This window comes from Trachemys scripta, chromosome 1, assembly GCF_013100865.1.
Source record: "Trachemys scripta elegans isolate TJP31775 chromosome 1, CAS_Tse_1.0, whole genome shotgun sequence".
In the NCBI taxonomy this organism is placed as follows: Eukaryota; Metazoa; Chordata; order Testudines; family Emydidae; genus Trachemys; species Trachemys scripta.
In genome coordinates, this window is record NC_048298.1 from 62,282,370 (window position 1) to 62,303,246 (window position 20,877).

At 42.2% G+C, this 20,877-nt stretch overlaps 1 protein-coding gene across 1 annotated transcript in view; it reads left to right on the plus strand.

Moving 5' to 3' along the window:
• The first annotated feature begins 4,496 nt into the window (after positions 1 to 4,496).
• CAND1 (cullin associated and neddylation dissociated 1) overlaps positions 4,497 to 20,877 on the plus strand; it is a 48,118-nt gene continuing 31,737 nt past the window's right edge. The window contains exons 1-2 of the mRNA XM_034770902.1: positions 4,497 to 4,861; positions 8,874 to 9,017. Of these exons, the coding sequence (XP_034626793.1) occupies positions 4,794 to 4,861; positions 8,874 to 9,017 (212 nt within the window). The 5' untranslated portion in view covers positions 4,497 to 4,793. The remainder of the gene's footprint in view (positions 4,862 to 8,873; positions 9,018 to 20,877) is intronic.

Genomic DNA, 20,877 nt, shown 5'->3' on the forward strand with positions numbered 1-20,877 from the left:
ATATTATATATATATATATATATATATAAAAATAAGCAGAGGGTGGAACCACTTTCAGACCTCCTGTCTAGAGCTTTCTAAATTCTCTCTCTTTATGGTATTTTGTTTGCTGAAACTTAATTTTATGATAGTTTATTGTAGCTGGATTATTTTGCAAAGCAATTTGACAGCCCCTTTCAGTCGATTACTTAATCACATGCATTTACTATTTTTAGCACTTTGATCCTGATCTTGCTTCTTTTGAAGTCAATGGAATCATCAGGCCCCTCAAACAGTTTCCTTTGCTTTTGAAAGGGGCTTATCTGGACTAGCCGGATATGACATTTTTGTTTAAAGTTGTGTGAGTTGCTGCTTTTCTTCTGTAAATTTATAGAAATCTTACTATAACAACACTTTTAAACTGCTTTTGGAGATAAAATCCCAAAGTATATCATCCTAGCTTTCAGATGAATAATTTGTTAGCTTGAGGTAGAGGCTGTGCAGGAGAAAGGAAAACTTAAAATGACTTTTCTTTAACAGGTCAAAGGAAGTTGTCAGGTTTAGTCCTATACTATGGCCTACTTTGAATTGTTGTGATTCACTATGGTACGTAGCCTGCGTACAAAAATAAGGAAAATTGAAACAAAATACAACCCAAAATCAAACTGAACCAAATGAACCCTCTACAATGTGATGTTCTAGCTGAGATGCTAAAGTCAGGAAACTCAGTTATTGTTGATATACCTACTCTAACTCTATTTCCTGGCACATAGGCATTACAGTTAGTATTCTATATAGTATGTTATCTCCTCAGACACCTACAACAACACACATGTACCCTACTCACTGTAGGGTTCTGTTACTGGTGATTTCTTGTTTTAGTTTAGAATTTATAATTTCTCTCTCTGTATTCTATTTTTCCAAACTTTTTTTTCCAGATTTAAACCTAGATAATTCTTTAGTGTCGGCAACAGAGAAACATTATGGTAATAAGCTAGAGTTTCCCAGGTGTCTTACCAAGATTCAAAATTCACACTTACAAAGCAAAATACCTTTCTAAATGACAGAACAAGTCAGTGTAACATTTTTCTCTGGATCAAAATTGTAGCAGCTAGGTGTATTTAACTTACAGCAATAATTTCCTTTTATTCCTACACAACCAGCTGTAAAAACTGATAACTAGCTTTAAATTTGTCATCCTAAAGGATTAGCTTTAAAGCCTTATACAGAACTCTAGAATAATTCTTTACACAGATATACAGAGATTCAGTGCATCTTTTTCTTTCCTGAGTGGTGGATTCAGAGTTCTTGTAACAACTGCAAGTGTCTGGGTGTTCAAATGTAAACTCCATGAATGTATCAGTAAACCAACCTTACTTTTCATTCACCTTCAACACTTTTTTGTAAATATATTTCAAAATTTAAAACAACATAAATCCTTTCAGAGGGAAGGGGGGTCTGCTGCTGTCTGAACTTACAAGACAGCATGCTGACATGCTCTCAGCCTCCCCAAACCCCCATTCTCTCCCCCCACATACACACTCCCTGTCACACTCCACCCCGCCATTTGAAAAGCACGTTGCAGCCACTTGCATGCTGGGATAGCTACCACAATGCACTGCTCTTTGTGGTGTTGTAAGAGCTGCTAATGTGGCCACACCAGTGCGCTTGAATCTGACAGTGTGAACACACTGCAGCGCTTTCCCAACTGCGCTCTCCGAGGGCTGGTTTAACTCTCGGCGCCCTACATCTGCAAGTGTAGCCATGCCCTTAATGTTAATACATGGCAAAATATTAATCAGAAGGGTGAGTGTGGAGACACTGAACCATTTGTGCTTAAACCACTTATAACTCATAGGTTCAATGAGGAATGATACAGTTCTCTTCTGCAGACATCACCATAGTATAGACAGGTCAAAAACTGTTTTCAGCAGTTCATGATAGCAGAAGTGAACCCATTCTCCTTGTCTGTATTGTTCCAGTTGGCTCTCTTAACTGTCTAACAATCATTCAGGCAACAGGGACTAGCTGACCCTACTCTTTAAAAGTTACATCATATCATCATTCTCAAACATACATAGTCTGTAAGACAAGATTGATGGTGTGCTGGGTGTCATGTAGTGAAGTTCCCAGATCTGGCTCGATTCTGCAAATCCAGGAATCTCTGAGGCAGCCCTGCAGGCAGTGCCAGCTAGGCTCATGGAGAATCTGAGAGTGTGGCATGCTGGGTTGTTTTTGTCCATCCTGGCAACATGGTCAGAGAGCATGTAACATCTGAAAAGGAAAAATATTTGGGCTTAAATCTTTCATCCTCCTCCCCCCGCCCCTTGTATCAATAAATCCTGAAAGGTTTTTTTTTTTTTTTCCTTTAAATAGTTGGAAAAGGTGAAGATTGGTGGGTGTTCTCATGGTTTTTACATTGGAAGTGCAGGTGTTCTATACCTTAGAAGACTAGCTTGACTTACATGAAATTTAGGAAGTCTTTATAATATTTCCCATCATTTTAGACTAACAGCAGTATTGACAACCCCAAACATTCAAAAATAATGAATCAGGCTCATACAATTTACAAGAGTCACTTAAATAATCATGAGATTTTAAAAAAATAAATGTTGTGTTCCTTTCATTTGACTGGTCTTGGAGCCTTTAGGGTTCACATTTTCAAGCTTTTCTCCTCAAGTACAAGGGTTAGAAACATTTTATGAGACTCACAATAAAATCATGAGGATTAGCAATGCTGTGTGACAGCAGTGCTGCGATAGATGTGTTCGGCTGCTACCAGGCTGTAGATCAAGTCTAAGTAAGGCTAGAGTGCTTGAAATGCCATCCTCCTCCAGGAGTTCTGTCAGTACTAGAGTAACCACCATTAGTGCCACCAGTAAAGCTAAATCAGGGATGGTGGTGGTGAGAGAATTTTAGCAATGAAAACCCAGTGTAGACACCAGTATTACAACCCAGATAGTCAAAAATCATGAGTCAACTCTTCCCAAAATAACAATATTGGCTTAAAAATAATTAGATTTAAATAATGTTTTTTTTTATTTGCTTTCTGGATTCTGACCCTTTAAAATGCACTTAGGCCAGATTTTTCAAGCTCCAGTCTCGCCATCCAGAAGGCCTAGAAAATTATTAGGGTGACCAGATGTCCCTATTTTATAAGGCGGGGGGGGTTGGCAACCTTTCAGAAGTGGTGTGCCAAGTCTTTATTTATTCACTCTAATTTAAGGTTTCGTGTGCCAGTAATACATTTTAACATTTTTAGAAGGTCTCTTTCTATAAGTCTATAATGTATAACTAAACTATTGTTGTATGTAAAGTAAAAAAGGTTTTTAAAAGGTTTAAGAAACTTCATTTAAAATTAAATTAAAATAGAGTCCCCCAGAGTGGTGACCAGGACCCATGCAGTGTGAGTACCACTGAAAATCAGCTTGTGTGCTGCCATTGGCACTAGTGCCATAGGTTGCCTACCCCTGTTATAGGGACAGTCCTGATATTTGGGGCATTTTCTTCTATAGGCGCCTATTACCCCTCACCCCAGTCCCGATTTTTGCTGTCTGATCACCCTAAAAGTTATGTTTGTTTTTAAATGAAAGTTGAGGTGCTCACATTAGCACTTGTAGGCTACAGCTGGGGTTTTAAAGACAAAAACAACTGTCACAATGAGAGGGGAATTGGTTTTATTCAGATTGCTGAAAAATCTTGTTTGGCGTTCAAAGCCATCGAACACAGGTGAAAAGATCGGTTTGGTTAATAGTCAGAGGGGTAGCCGTGTTAGTCTGAATCTGTAAAAAGCAACAGAGGGTCCTGTGGCATCTTTAAGACTAACAAAAGTATTGGGAGCATAAGCTTTCGTGGGTAAGAACCTCACTTCTGAAGTAAGTAGGGTGACCAGACAGCAAATGTGAAAAATCAGGATGGAGGGTAATGGGAGCCTATATAAGGAAAAAGACCCAAAAATCGGGACTGTCCTTATAAAATCGGGACATCTGGTCACCCTAGAAGTGAGGTTCTTACCCAGGAAAGCTTATGCTCCTAATACTTCTGTTAGTCTTAAAGATGCCACAGGACCCTCTGTTGGTTTGGTTAATGCCTCCTCTCCCAGCTGCCTCCTGTCCTGTTTGCCTTCACAATAAATGGACACCCAATACAAATCCATGTTCTAAACCAGTGAAATGATCGCCCCGCCCCCACCCCAGTGGGAGACTACAAGTCCCAGCATGCAATGCTCCGCCAGCAGTTCACAATGCAACTGCTACACCGCAGCATGAAATGCGCCTCCAGTTCTAGAAAAACTACAAGCCCCAACGTGCATTGTCCTAGCCCACTTCGCGCGCGTCGGCGCATTGCATGCAGGGATTCGTAGTCTTCGAAGCCTACGCTTCTTTCCTCCGCCTCTTCCCCTCTGTAACCGCTGCCTCAACGTCCCGCGCACGCTCTGCGCCACGTCCGCTCTGACATCGCTCGAAGAACAGCGCGAGCCTGCCTGAGCCAATCAGCGGCTACAAAATCGCGTCGCTCGCGCGGCTCGCGAGAGCTTCCTTGAACTTTGACCTCGCCCCAAGCGCGAGCTGTGGCCGTCTCGGGTTCTGTTCCTTTCCCCTCCTCTCGCCTGAGCGAGGCCGCTCCCTCCCCCCCGTGTCACCAAGTGGCGATGAGCCTGCCCTCCCGGCGGCGCCCTCACTGATCCCCTCCCTTCTCGCTCCGCGCCGCCCCCGCGGACACAGCCGCCGCCGCACCCAGCCAGCGCCGTCCCCAGCAGCGGGCGAGGTGGAGCCGGCGAGGCCCAGACGACGCCCCCCACCGGGACCATCAACATGGCGAGCGCCTCCTACCACATCTCCAACCTGCTGGAGAAAATGACATCCAGCGACAAGGACTTCAGGTGAGCGCCGGCCCCGCGGAGCGCCAGGGCCCTTCCCCTCCCTGAGCTCCCCCGCAGGCGCCTCATTTCTCCCGTCTTCTGAGCCCGCTCTCCGCCTGCGACCCGGGAGCCTCCCCGCCAGGCGGCTGCTGCTCCTCTTATCTCAACCCGGGCCTGGCTGTTGTGCCCCCGCGGCAGGAGGCCGATGACCCCGGGGCCTGTGACTCGTGGGCAGGGCCCGGTTGTCAGAGCCGCGGCGGGTGCTGGCCAGGAGGGATGTGCGGTAGGAGCGCCATCCCCCCGCCCCGCTGTCTGGCAGCATTGCGGTGAGCAGGGGTCTGGGCTCAGAGAGAAATTCCAACACCCCCACCCCCGGCTTGCCCCGAGTTTTCTGGCGCCCAATGAAAGTTTGGTCTAAGTTGCTCAGCTCCTTTTTGGTGTCTGTGAAGGGGGGGGGGGGAGAGGAGGGACGAGAGCTGAGTGCACCGTGCTCCGAGATCCTCCTGGGGTGGGGAGCCACAAAGGGCTGACCTCAGTAGTTGGTGACCTGCGTGTGATTTCAGTCCAGTAGTCCCTAGAAAGGCGAGCAAGGATTGAATGGGCGTAGGGAGGTTATCCCACCAGGGCAGGGTTGAAGTCGATAGGGAAGCATTGGTGCCTACTGGCCTCGTTGCACCTGTTCTGGAGGCAGAGGGTTTCTTGCTCCAAAACCGACCATGAAAGTCCATGCTTAAAGTTTTTGTAAGGGAAGCCTAATTGAAGATTATAGCTGATGGAGGGGAAAGTGACTTAAATTTTAGGATTTGTCACAGCAGAACTAGAATTGTTTAGGTGCACTCAAATAGCCGTTTGCTAGTAATCATAGTTGTACATCAGTGTAGATTAAAGAAGTTGTGCATATAAACTTTGAATAGCTGACAGTGAAATGACAATTTTCACAATGACACTGGAATGACATAAAATATTTGATTTGTTTCATTATAAATATATTGTAGAAAACAAAAGTTGAGGTTTTGTCTCCACACTAATTTTTTAAAAATAAACATTTCTTGAACCAGCAGTGGGAGGCTAAATGTGTCAACTACTGAATGCATCAGGTTAAAAACCATTAAAAAAGTTATTTGGGCCTAAGTTTTCGTGCATAAAAAACCCACTACAGACATCTGAAGAAGTGTTTTTTTTACGCACGAAAACTTAGGCCCAAATAAATCTGTTAGTCTTTAAGGTGCTACTGGACTCCTCGTTTTTTTGGCTACAGACTAACATGGCTACTATCCCTGTGATAATACAAGCAAGGAATTTTTTTTTTAAATTAAATACCTTAGAAAATCAAAGTTAAATCTAATTTACATCTTGTATACATGGTACATTTGCATTTAACTCAACATGGACAGTAGATTAATTACTTATTTTTGTTAATAGGAATTTTCTGGTAAGGCTGATTCCTGGCTCTCATGCACTACCACAGTGGTACAAATGCTTAGGTTGCAATCACTGAGGGAATAAATACATCCAAATAAAGCTATTTCAAAGATCATTTAATTAAATTATTTCAAAGGTCTTTGTGTAATAAAGATGGTAGGTGAGCTCTGGTTTTCAATTTACAGTATATATAATTTTGTGCACTTGATACAAAGCAGTCATAGCATTTAGAGACAAACTTTATTAGATTTAACTATTGATACTTAGTGTTCAGATTGTTCAGGTGAGTCTTTTGCCTGATTAGATAAACTGTCGTAGGATGTTATTTTAAGAATAAAGCTATACCTCTACAAATCAGAGGAGTGATGTTATGTTTAATATTCTTTCTTTTCTAAATGATTGTAACAGTACAATCTAACATTGAAAATGGTGTTTCAAATGTTTTCTGTTAAATCTTGTTTCTTCATGTTAAGAACTGTTTAAGTTAAAGCTTTTCCAAATTAATTTTTTTCATGCAATTAAATATTTTATATTTTGCATTGGTGAGGTAGCTTCTAAAGAAATACTTAGTTACCTCCATACTTACTGGTTTTAATGGATTTAAAGTTTTCACAAAAAAAAATGGCCTGTGTGAAAAATGACATACAATATTAGCCCAGAAAGCGCATTTTTCCGGCCAAATGAGTTTAAAGTTTCTTTGACAGTTTATGAACACAAACAGCAGAAATTTATTTGTTCTAAGTATTTTTATATATTTTATACTTCTGTCTACATTGAAAAATAGTTTTGGACTGTTGTTTAGCATGGATTAAACACTTTGAATTCCCAAACCATAAAAGATATGATTAAGAATTGAGGTTTGCAAAGTGACTTGTTAAGTACTAACAGTTTTTCATAATTCAGTTTTATGCATTGTGAATCCAGTCAAATATTTGGAATATGTATTTGCATATTGAATGGACTCTTGCATTAAGAATCTGTTTCTTAAGTCCCCCACTGCTTTAGATTGTTTTTAGTAATACTTAAACCATACTTTAAAGAGAGATGGTGGAGATGCACTCTTTCTGTTACTAAGGGCAGAATTAAGTACATTAGATTGCTTACTTGTTACATTAATAGTATTTTGTAGCCATTTGCTTTAACTGTCCAAACAAGATTTGGTCCTAAACTTCACATGTTTCACTACTAGGGAGATAAGGCGGGTGAGGTAATATCTCTTTTTGGATCACCTTCTGTTGGGGAGAGAGAGAGAGACAAGCTTTCAAGTTTACACAGAGCTCTTCTTCAGCTCCTTTCTGATACTGTCATTTGTTGTGTTTTGATCTCAAAATGCTCTTTTTGGAATTTGGAGCTCCTGGGTGCAGCCCATGCTGTAGTAGGCAGATTATGTTCCCCAGGAAGTGTGGGATGACAGCTGTGGTGAAGATGAACTTTTTTGCAGCTGGGAGTCAAAGCTGCTGATGCACTGTTGAAGTGCAAGATGAGTTGAGCATTGGGAAGCTACTGGGGACAGGTGCTGAGGGAGTCTATAGAACTTGGAGCTGAAATAGGGCTGATAAATGGGAGCTGCTGATCAGAAAAGCAACCCCAAATAGGTGTTAAGAGGGCTTAGGGGAAAGATGTAGAAAGGGAGTGAGAACCCGTGTACAGTTCACTTGACTATCTTAAGCCTGGTCTATGCTGGAAAATTAGATTAACCAACTATGTCACTCAGGGCTCTGGAAAAATCTTGTGCCCTGAGTGGCACAATTAGACCGACCTAACTAACCCCTAGTTGAGCTGCAGCTAGGTCGACAGAAGAATTCTTCTGTCGACCTAGCTGCTGTCCCTTAGAGAGGTGGATTAACTACATGGATGGAAAAATCCCTTCTGTTGATTTAGGAAGCATCTACCCTGTGGCAGTACAGTGCCATAGCTGCGCTGCTGTAGCATAGACATACCCCTGGTCAGCAGCTGCCTTCTCCATGTCCTTACTCCCTTCCTACTTTTCCATTTCCTTCACTCAGTTCCTGCCTTGGCTTTCTTCACATGAAAGTTGGCTCCCGACAGGTCTTTCCCTGGTTCTGCAGGATCCCATGACATATCCAGCAACTTGCCACATGCAGCTTGAAGAAACTCTTTCAAGGATACTTTCTAAAATAAAGATTTGTCACTACACTTCTATTGGTTTTATGTTTATAAAAGTTTGCTTTTACAAAATCTGTTTGCAGCAATTGAAAGTATTGTTTTAAACCCTGATAGATTTCTGTTTCCATTCTTCCTTTTAATTCCATTTTGGATAGTTATTCAGACCTTTACTTTAACATAGTGTATAAACAGTAGAAGTAAATTAAGTTTGTGATTGCTTTTGTTCTTGAGGAGAGATTACAAGATAAATGAAAGATTATTGCTGCTGTTAGAAATGTTGTAAGAAGCTTTTCTTGTGTCAATTTGTTATATTATGAGACTAAAATAATCAAAACTGGTGCTTTTTACCCCAGAATAGTGATAGCATTAAATGTTAATACTAAATTTGATCATGCATGACTGAAACTGATGAGCTTGGGTTGTAGCACATTGTGAATAGTCCATATCTGTTTAGCTTTAATGGTTTGGATATTCTTTTGGATAGGTTTATGGCTACAAATGACTTGATGACTGAACTACAGAAGGATTCCATCAAGTTGGATGATGACAGTGAAAGGAAGGTCGTGAAGATGATTCTGAAGTTACTAGAAGATAAGAATGGCGAGGTGCAAAACTTGGCTGTCAAATGGTATGTGTTCTTTCTGCAGTATAAACAATTGTTTAATCTTTGAACAATATAACTGACTTTTCTAATTGCTCAAATTAAGTTGCATAGCAATATTCTTCTTAAATTTAACATCTTTTCAAGAGACCCTCATAAATGATTTGCCTTAATCCTAGTCTTACAGGGCTTTTTGGTTTGTCAGTGATCCAAATTATGATCCAGAGATCGCAAATAGTTTGCATAGCACTTGCTGGTGGTCTGTGGAGAGCTAGCTGATTCAATGGTGATGGCTCTCCTAATTTTCAGTTGCTAATTATCACTCAAAGAAGCTTAAACCTCCTATTACCTTTCCATGTTAAAAAGTGCTGCAGTTGCCACAGGGATGTTGTTTGATCAGTGGGAAGGTTCAAATTGCAGTTGGAATTTGGGGAGGTGAAGTATGGTATTATGAAAAGTTCTGAATAGAAACCTGACCACTAACAAATGACTAGGTTTGGCTATCAAAACACAGTTAATAGATTCAAAACTTAAAATATTTTAGGCTAAGGCTTGGATAAAAGCATGGAAGAGTAGGGGAGTAGTAGCAGGAGCTCACCTGGTCTGGCCTTAGGTGCCTCCATTGCCTCAGTCTCCCTTTTTTCCCCCAATTAAGGAGACTTCTGGGTGTTTTCTCATTAATTCTCCCTCCCCTTTTTGAAGTCTGGTTTATTAACATAGATTTCAAAACAACTTACATTTTCCACCCAGCCCTTTTTAGTTGGCTCCTGTTTCCTTCAGGTTTATCCTCCTCAGGCCTTCTAAGGAGTGAGTCTGTGAAGTAGCTTACACAGTCTTCCTGCTCCTTTAAGTCTTTCTTCTGACTGAACCCAGGGTGTCTTTATATCTTCCAACTGGCTTGTTTCCTAGTCACATGCTTGTATCATGTGACTCCTGTACTGAGTGGTAAACTTATTACAGGTGAGACTGAACCCAGGACTCCTTAAACAGCCAGTTTGCCTGTGACCAGGGTGTTTGGCTAGTTTGTTTGAGATTGATCTTTAGGCTTTGTCAGCCTTAGTTTGAATAAGGCATAAAATATAATGCATACATATACTTTCTCTTAAATATTCTGGCAGTTATGGAAGTTTCATCAGTTGTGATTTTTAAAATTAGGCTGGCCAAAATAATGGAAAATGTACTGTAGGCAACAGTGGAGGGAACATGAACTTTGTCTCAGACATATGATTTGATTATTATACTAATACCATTGTCAATCTTCATTTCACTGTGGCCCACAGAAACAGCAATGCTAGGTTAGCATGTTACATAGTATTGCTGCTTTCTTCAAGGGAACAAAGAAGTTTCCATTTTTTTGGCTGAATTTTAAACTTCTGAAATATTTAATTTACCTGTGGTAACTGAAGCTGTACCCTCTTCCAGTAGAGTTTGCACTTTGTATTTGTGACCAGATTAGACAACTGCACAAAGAAAATAGCTTCAGAATGTAAAACTCAAATAGTTTATGGGAGTTTGGTTGAGGCCTGGAAATAAGCTATTGTGGAAACAAAAATGAAAAACCAGCTGCATATTGTGTCCATTTTCAACACTTTGGTTGTAATTTCCAAACCTCGGGGCCTAGAATTAGGGATTAGGAATCTGATTTTAGTTTCACACATTTGAAAATTGCAGCTTTAATTTGTTTTAATGAGCATTGTTGGTGCAGTAGAAGGCAATCTTTTAGTAAAGGAGCAGGATGTGAAGCTATAATGGGTTAAATTGTGTACGGCATGATGGAAGTAGCTTTTTCCAGGTATCTTCTTATGTTTTCCATGAACTCTGGTACACCAGCATTGGTAGCAACCATGTAAAATTGATCTTGATCCCGTTTTTCTAGCCAGTTGTTTGTTGCTTGTTTTGTTAGAAAAGGGAAGAAAAATGCTTAGACACAATGGTGGTTCAAAATTAATGTTCATGCCAAAAGTGTCTGTTTCTAAACTGCTTTGGGACTGGGTGAATATGTGTGCTTAAATGCAGGAAATGCCTGTTATGCTTAAAAACAAGTGGTGATGGTTAAATAGAAGGATGCAAGCATAAACCTTGAGCAGGGGAAGACCCGAGCATAAATTGAAAGGGAACAATAGAGATATGCAAGTACATGTAAACCAAAGGTAATATACAGTAACTAAAAGGCTCAAATGAAATCTCCCCTTTTCCTACTCTTTCAAATCCTGGACATATTAAACACAAGAATTGTGGAGGAACCTGCTTCAGTAAACCTGCAAATCTAATATTTATCAGGCTGTCCTTTTACAGTCTCATCCTTTCTTAAAGGATTGAACAGAACAATGAAATATTAAATCATTAAGGAACTGCTTATTTCTTGCAATTTTACTGTAGTAGCAGTTGCAGACAGTGAATGGAAGAAAATTTCGTGTCTTACCTTATATCCATTGTTTCACATATGCAAATAAAATTGTAATATTATGGTAACTGATTTATGTTGGAAAGTCTTATCGAATTTACTCTTCAGACATCTTCAGAGGTGAAATGGAAACAAGAATGATGTAGCCAACTTTGACTTCTGCAAAAACAAGCAGAGTGTTAGCAGCAGTTTGTGTTTCAGATAAAGCAATTTTACAAATGTCTTTGGACCTCGGTGTTGATGCAAATAGTTTTAGCAGGTTGGGGAATTTAAGTAAATGATTGTACTGACCAAATAGTCCACATTACTGCTGGTGTAAGTGAGACACTACCTGCATAATATCTCTTGGAATATTGGCAGTCGTTGCACAGTTTGGGCATAGTTACCAACCTTCCCTTTTTAAGAGCTTCAGCCTGTTCAATTGGCATAATGCTTGTACCTGTATTTTACTTAAATCTGTGGAATGGATTGTAACATTTTGTAGAACAATCAGTTGTATAGAACAATATTCAATTTATCATAAAGGGGAAGAGAAACATTAAAGAAAAGGTTATCAAGCAATTGCAAAACATTATATTAATTCTGCTTGCAGATGGAAGCAGGAAAGAAGTTACAAACTCTTATGATATCACTTTCCTTTAAAGGGGGCTCTCTGGCATGTCCTGCTCAGTGTTTTTTGTCTCTCACCAGATTGAGGCCCTCTTCTTTTGGAGGGTAGGCTCAACTTAATTTTTTAAACTTTTTGTGTTGGTTACTTGTCTGCTCAGTCCTTTCCTTTCTTCCTAGGTTAGATAGTTTTAGGTACGTTATAGTGAAGTTTCTTCTTTTATTCTTCTTCTGCCCCTCAGATCTCTAAAGAGGTCCAGCTTGTTTGCTGGAATCTCCCCAGCAGAATTGGTCCTTCAGGTTGTGGTATCTCACTGTTGGGATGAATAGGTTCCTGGATTTCATGGCAGTACATTATGGAAGAGTAATCCATTGGCCAACAGCCAAAGGACATTTTATGCTTAGCAGTCACTGTGTTGGCTCTGTAATAGGAGCAGTGGCTCTAGGAGGGAGTGGCATGCTTTTCCGAAAGGGCCTCTTTCAGATGTGATTGTTGCCATTTTTTTCAAAGCTGCTTGGTGCAGGGGCGGATTAGGGTTTTGTGGGGGCCTCTCCCCACCCCTTACACCTGCAGTCGTCCCCTCGACCCCGGTGCTCCTGTCGGGGAGTGGGTTGGGGCACGGGGACTTACCCTCTCCACCCGGCCTGGGCAAGCCCCCGCACCCCGACCCTGCTCCCTGACTACAGCGCAGACCAGAGCAGGGCAAGTCCCCGTGCCCCGACCCCGCTTCCTGGCTGGGGCGTTGTGTGGGCGGAGCGCGTCGGGGCATGGGGGTTCCGATTTTTCCAGGGTCCCCCAATTGGCTGGGGCCCATGGGGATGGGCCCCATTGACCCAGTGGCTAATCTGCCACTGGCTTGTTGTACTGCTCGTGCAAGGATGTGTGACCATATTTTCTGTCATCATTTGCATTACAGTAGTGCCTAAAGGATAAGAACCATTTGTGTTGGTGCTTCTTGTGCAGCTGTCCTTATTATAGCTTTGCTGGTGCTTTGTGCTTAAAGTATGTCCTGTTTTGGCTAACTCCACTGATTCATATGCCCTGCTGGTCTCTGTAGATCCTGCAGGAACAACTTGCTGGGTTGATATCGGGTGGCCCTTTTTAAAGGTGTGTCCATTTTAATGGTGGTATTCCTCCAAATCCCTCTTCCTCTGTAGCTTTGATCCTGTGTACATGGCAAAGTGCTAAGCCAGGCTTTGTCTCTTGAGACTGACTTTTATTGTGTCTCTCAGGGTGGAGAAAAGGAGCTTTCCTTTCCAGATAGATCCATATCCTTATGTGGACACAGTAGATATAAATGATAGCGTCACTGATAACCCTGAAGAGAGGAGAATCTCTTGAGACTTCTGAAGATACTATCTCTTCTATTACACTTAAAATCTAAAACACACCTCTGGAGCTTAGAGGACTATTTCTGGCTAAACATAAAAGCGACTCTTATGTGCAGGGCTCCAAGTTTTCCCCCTGTTCACTATTCTATTCAGAACACTTCGAATAGGAAATGAACTCTTTTGATTAAGAAACAAAACTCCTTTAAATGCTTCAAGCAGCTTTTTTTCCACCTCAAAGTCCACGTTATTACGGTTCTTATACTGCTCAGGTAGATGCTAATATTTTGGGGCTGGTTGAATAAATGTCAAACTCTAAAGAGAGTTTACAAGTGTTTCGGGGGTTCCTTCCAAGACAGTTGTCTGTACAACCCAATTCCGGATAAAATGTGGTTACAAAAACTGGCTTCTGGGAAATATTCCTTCTTTCAGGTTGCCCCATTTCTGCACTTACCTGTCTTTTCTGTATCATCTATGGTGTAATTCAAATTCCTTTCTGCAGCCTCTCTTTTAGTTATAGCCCCATAGGCCCTACAGTTGTTTGAGTGACTTTTCATCTGCACCTGTTTTAATAGAGCTCCCCTACAAGGCAAAAATGTTGTCTTAGGGTATGTCTACACTGTAGTTTAAACCTGTGGCTGGCCCAAGCCAGCTGGCTCGGGCTTGCGGGGCTTGGGCTAAGGAGCTGTTTAATTGTGGTGTTGACAGTCAGGCTCAGGCTGGAGCCCAAACTCTAGGATCCTGCAAGGTGGGAGGATCCTAGAGCTCCAGCTGCTGCCTGAGCCCAAACATCTACTGCAATTAAATAGCCCCTTAGCCTGAGACCTGCAAACCCAAGTCAGCTGGCACAGGCCAGCCATGGGTGTTTTAATTGCAGTGTAGACATAAACTTGGGTATTCCTAAGGGTATCTTATGAAATATTTTTAAGAATAACTTGATGGTCACCTCCCAGAGATTGTCCTTTAAGTATGGTAACTCTTTGGACAAAGTGTTGATGGATGATCTGTTTTTCAGGATTGAACCTACAGGCCAGGGAGAAAAGAACTTTGTCTCTCCTCCACCCAAACCCAGTTATTTTCAGAATGAGGCTCCTCCATGTAAAGGGACAAGAGTGGCTGTAAGACTCTGATATGTAGTCACATGTAAGACTGATATTTAAGGCCCTGTGCAGATACCAATTTATATCCGTGGATATAAATCGGTATCTGCGGAACCACACGGCTCTCCTCGGAACTGCAGCGGTGAAAGGAGTAGAACGTGGGGCCGCCACTTCCAGGAGCCAGCACCTCATGCCGGCAGCTCCTCCTGTGCGGCTGTACTGCCCCACGTCTTGACCTCATCCCTTCCATGCAGCTTTCTGCGTGACTGCATCTCCTGTCTGGGATCTGTACAGCCACGCTGGAGGACAGGGCTGGGATAGGTATAGCCGTGCTCTGGGGAGCAGTGGCCCCATGTTCTACTCGTTTCGCCCCTGTGGTTCTCGGGAGAGCCCTGCGGTTTCGTGGATACCGATATATATCTGCCTCAGCAGATATACATTTGTATCTGCGCAGGGTCTACTTATATTGTCTCAGTTTTGCTGTTTTTGTCATAATACCCCCAGCAAGGCTAGTACTTTCCCTCCCTCCCTATCCCGAAGGATCTGCTCAGAGGAAGGCCATTAAGGAAATACAGGAGCATCCTTTAAAGCTCAGAATAGTGTCTGATGTCTTCTCTCACAAAGCAGGCTCAAGTGCATGTTTTTTGTGCTTTGTAATCCCTGTTGTTTCTGTTGTTTTTCATGTTTGTTTCTAAATTACTTTCGTATCAGATGCGCTCAGTTGGCAGAAAAATGCCAGCACTGCAGATTCAGCCTGGGATCTGAATGTCAGACTGGGATCTTTAATTGTTGCACACAACAATACCAGTTAAAAGTTCTGCAGGACAGTTTGTGCCTTCCTTTATACCTGTGCAACTCTATTATGTTAAGTTGTACAGGTTTAATTGATAGAACATTAATTAACAATTCCGTTGATACAGAGCTGGAATAAAATATAGCCTACCTGAGTTGTGTTGGCTCTGCAGAGCAGACATGAGTGTAAATGCAGTAAATCCTTATCATTATTAATGAAATCAACAGGTAGAACTCTGACAATGCACCCCACCAAAAAATCTGATTATGGTATGTTTTGCACAGTCGCTTTTCGGAGCACAACAGCACATAGAACATCTTTGGTGTCTTTTTGTATGGCGATCCTTCATTTACAACATTCATGTTGTCAGCCAAGAAGTGTTTTATGTGCTGCCGACTTGCAACATGCTATGATAAATTCTTGTTTGTTATTTTGTTGGCAGTGTAGCTTAGGCCTCTTCTTTTCAGTCTGACTTGGCATCCTGTACTTCTCATGAAGGTGGCGGCGAGTCTGGCTATGGCTCTGTCCATCAGTGCCTAAACAATTGGTTGGCGCAGATGAGAGGATACCTGACAGTGAGAAGGGTGCTGTCTTCTTGGAATCTCACAGCTGGGTAATAAATTGAGCCAAGAGTTCTTTTCCCAGCTCTGCAATTAATCCACATTATGGGTAAGCTCATTAAGTTGACCGTATTCCTTCAGATCCTCAGTGAACTAAGTCATTACCTTGAGCCTGCCAATTTTGTTGCAATTAGATAACTTTGCATTCTAAGCCCCAGGATATTGAGTCTGGGTCTAATGCATTGGCATGTTTTCATTACCAGTATGTCCAGTTATGTATACGTAAAGCTTGGATTGTGGTGACCAGTAGCTATCTACTGGCCTGACTCTTTGTCCAGCATCCTCCTTCAGACTGTAAATTCTTTGAAGTGATAGTGGCAGGCCTAAACTATCCAGTAAGGTTGATCTGAAATTTTTCATGAGTAAATAATAATTATGATGGGCTCTTAACTTGTTGGGGAGCCCAGTTTATCCACAAAACAGCACTGGACTGTCTGTGACAAAGAGGACTCTTAAGAAAAATCAGTTTAGGTGCCATTCATGGTCTCCATTTGCTGGGACTGAGACCACTATAACAAACGAAATTTCACATATCTTGTGTGGTCTCAGATTCCAAACTTTTTTGAGGAGGCAGGTTGAAACGGCAACTTTCATATTAATAAAAATATCAATTTTAAAATCTTGTTTAAGTGTCATCTAAATATCGAATGTCATATTGTCATAGCAACAAAAAACACCCACTTTTGCTTATGATTAAGGCTACAATTTTGTCATGGATATTTTTATTAAAAGTCATGGATGGGTCATGGGCAAGGACCAAAAGTTCACAAAAGCCTTGACCTGTCCCTGACTTTTACAAAAAATATCCCTGACAAAATGCGGGGGAGGACGGTCTAGCACCCTGCCCCACTGCATACAGCGGCAGAGAGCTGGAACCCTCCCACCCCTGCCCAATGGCGGGTCTCCCACTACCCGTGGCAGCTGAGGAGGTGCGGGGCCCCAGTGTTACAGAGGTCATGGAACTCACGGAATCTGTGACTTCCGCGACCTCTGTGACATACTCGCAACCTTACCTATGGCTTGTCTTCCCTTCTATTGGTCACAGATCTGGCTATGATGATTCATGCTTTTGTAACTTCTAGGCTTGATTATTTATAATTAAATGATTGTCTACATGAGGATGTTATATTGGATTAGTTTTTTTGCTGTAAGTGCAGCAAATTAACTATATTGATTTGAAGTGCATCCACACTTTTGTTATACCGACTTAAGGTACTTTCCTTGTTTATTATTGTGTCCATAAACCTCTGCATTTGTTCTGATTATCGCTTAGAATGCTGCACCGTTGTGGTGCAGTATTCTGCTGCTCAGGTCTGTGCACTGGGATTTTTCTTGCAGTACATGGTGGAATGCCCACCAGAACCTGCAGGAAATATGGGGCATGGGGTCAAACTAACAAAATTATTATTCCTCTCCTGGCATTCCATCATCTAACTATTTTGCCAATGCCATTTTCAAACTGTTATCAGGCAGCATGGAAGATGAAATACTGATCACTGTGATTATGAGTCATTAATAGAAACAGGATGATGCACCAGAATTGGCAGTCATGCAGCTGGATATATTTGGCTTGGCAGCTTTGAAGGGCTTTGAATGATGTGATATGGCTACAGGTGGAGGAGAAGCAGGAAGATGAAATTAAGCAGGGCATTTAATTGGAGCAGCTTTACTCAGTGGAACACCTCTTCTGGGCTTGGCCAACTAGCACTGACTGGTCAGACAGACTAGTGATGAAGAACTAGGACATCCAGCAGTTGCTGCAGAATTTCAAGATGTGGAAGACTGCTTTTGTGTGGAACTCACTCAGGAGCTGCAGCAGAACATCAACATAAGAGTTTCCCTCAGCATCTGGAAGCTCACCACCCTCAATTGCTACTCGTCAGTAGCTAACCAGTCTGGTGTTGGTAGATCAGCTGCTAGGGGTGTTGTCATGATGGTTTCCAGGGCTATTAAGAGCATTTCCAAGTCATAAAGCTTGGCAATACACAGGTGATTGGTGGTTTTTCACAGAAAGAGTTCCTGAACTCTGTAGTGGCTATTGATGGGCCTCACATGCCTATTCTTTCCACACACTTCCCTCTCCCCAACATTAAGCTGAACACCTTAAGAAGGGCTATTTCTCCATGGTGCTGCCAGGCCTGGTTGCTCACTGTGGAAGGTTCACCAGTATTAATGTGCGTGATCTGGAAAGATCCACAATGACCGGATCTTTAGAAACTCACGCCTGTTTGCTGGAAATAATCAAGGGAATTTTTGCTTCCCAGACCACTTTGGACATTAAAAGACTTATTCTCCATTGATTCTGGGAGACCCAGCTTATCCTCTGCTTCCCTTGCTTTTGAAACCTGTCACTGGACACTTGACCAAAGGAAAGGAGTGGATTAACTATATCCTGAGTAGTTCCAGGATGCCAGTGGAGGGTGTATGTTGGGAAGACAAGGAAAGGTAGTGGTGCCTTGTGACAAGTTTGGAGGTTTATCATCATTTATGTGACTCATGTGATACGTGCTTGCTGTATTTCTCATATCTGTGAGAGGAATCGAGAGAGCCTGAACAGTGGTGGGTGGAAGCAGGAGGTGGACAGACTTCTTGGACCTTATGGGCAGCTGGAGAGTGTGTCTTAAAAAAATGTCCCAAGCAGTCAGGAATGCATTGTGTTCTTATTTGGGACCAGGGGTTAGCTGCGGATAATTAATGTACTGCAACCAAGGAAATGACCAAAATGTTTGTGTGTTGGTTTTATAAGGAATTAATTCTATTGGGGGATGGGGAGCAGAATGTTCCTCAATGAAATTTTTCAATGGAGTTGTATTAACTTTTTTTTTAAACAAATACCATAGGTAACAAATTACAGGAATGTCATATAAACTTAAGATCTGTGGAATGGTCTGTAATTAGGTTAATTAAAATGGATGTCCCAATATAGTATGATCACAAGGCTTATCAGTACAGTGCAAAGTTGGGGTGCAGTGCTTGACCTTTGTAGCTCATTACAGCTCTTCACCTCTGCATTGTCTGCATCATGTCCCTTTCCAGGACAATGAGGTTCCTTTCTAGTCTTTGTGATTGCTCCAGGAAACCATTTCTCCACCCTTCTGCCTTCATGGCTCTGTCGGGATGCAGTCAGTAGTTCCTTGAACATTTCCTCTCGTCATCTCCCTCCTCCCCCCCCTCAAACGTTTGTCAGCCCCTCAGCCAAGTAGGTGGAGAGACACTTCTACCTCCACTCAACATGGTGGCAGACAGCTATTACTTGGGGGGGGGGGGAAGTAGTTTAAATCCTCCTATACCATTGTATTGTAATACAGCACATAATACTGGTAGAACTCCACTCTGCATTATCATCAGGCTGGCTGCTCGTAGAGCTCTCCTCCACAGCAGTTTCAGTCTGGCTATCTACAGGGGGTTCTTGTGTAATCTCTGAATCTGCTGTGTCATAATTCTTCTGGGCAGCCAAGAACCCTTTCTGGTTGGGCACAATGGTACATGTGAGGTCAAGGGAACTTTCTGTGATGCCTTCGTTGCATTCTGTATTGTCTAGAGTGCTTTGCGGAGAACTGTTCACCATATCAGTCTGGGATGCAACCACTATCCAGTCAAAAGCAGAGCTCTTTCTATCAGCTCATAGCTGAAGTTCAAAGGAAGATCCAAGAAATTAAAAACAAATGGTGGGAGGACAAAGCAAAAGAAATCTAAATATTCGCTGACAGTCATGATATGCAGAGCTTTTTTTTGTGAGACAGAGACCCTGTACGGACCAAGCTCATGTGGCCTCACATCTCTGAGAACTGAAGATGGTAGTACCTTCTTAAAGATAACAGATCAATCAAAGAACGCTGGAAGGAACACTACCAAAAGTTTCTACGTTGAGAATTCACTGTGACTGGCGACACCATTGACTCCATCCCTCAGCACCCAATCTGGGAAACTCTTGCCAACCCACCAACACCTGAAGAGGTCTGCAAAGCAATTAAACAAATAAACAATAAAGCACCCGGCCTTGATGGCATACCAGCTGAAGTATTGAAAGTTGGGGAAGAAACATTGACTAACAAGATTCACTTGTTGCTTCTCAAAATCTGGTGCACCAGAGAAATCCCTGCTGACTTAAGTAATGCTAACATTGTCACCATTTTCAAAAAGGGAGACAGGGCTGACTGTGGCAACTATGGAGGCATTGCCCTCTTCTCCATCACTGGGAAGATTCTTGCTAGAATCTTACTGAATTGTCTGCTCCCTCTTGCAGAGGAAGTACTTCCAGAGTCCTAGTGTGGCTTCAGAACATCACAAGGCACCACCAATGTGATATTTTTCCTGGATCTGCCTGGCTGCGAAAATCAAGAACAACACCAAGAGCTGTATATGGCCTTTATCGATCTGACCAAAGCCTTCGACTCTGTCAGCTGCAAGGCTCTGTGGAAAATCATGTCAAAGTTTGGCTGCCTAGGCAAATTTATCACCATTGTAAGACTCCTCCAGGCCAGATGACTGCCTCCATCCTGTACAATGGCTCTACCTCTGCGGCCTTTGTCAGTCGAACTGGCATAAAACAAGGTTGTGTACTGGCATCCATCTTTTTCTCCATTTTCTTAGAAGCTATGAAAACATTAACCCAAGACCGTCTACCAAAGGGCATTGGCATCCAATATCAGATTGACGGCAACGTCTTCAACCTTTCTCATGTCCGTGCCAGAATAAAGTAATATCGGCAACAATAACCGAACTCCAGTATGCAGATGATTGTGCTGTAGTTGCACACTCAAAGGAGGATCTACAAACAGCCCTTAATTGCTTCCCTGAAGCTTGTAAAAGCCTAGCTCTAACTCTGAACGTCGGGAAAACAAAAGTTCTCTACCAGTCAGTCCCCAGTCAGTCATCAGACCTAGCAAGGAAGATCTACATTTGATAAAGAAGAACTGGAAAATGTAGAATACTTTGCCTATCTTGTAAAAAGCAACAGAGGGTCCTGTGGCACCTTTGAGACTAACAGAAGTATTGGGAGCATAAGCTTTCGTGGGTAAGAACCTCACTTCTT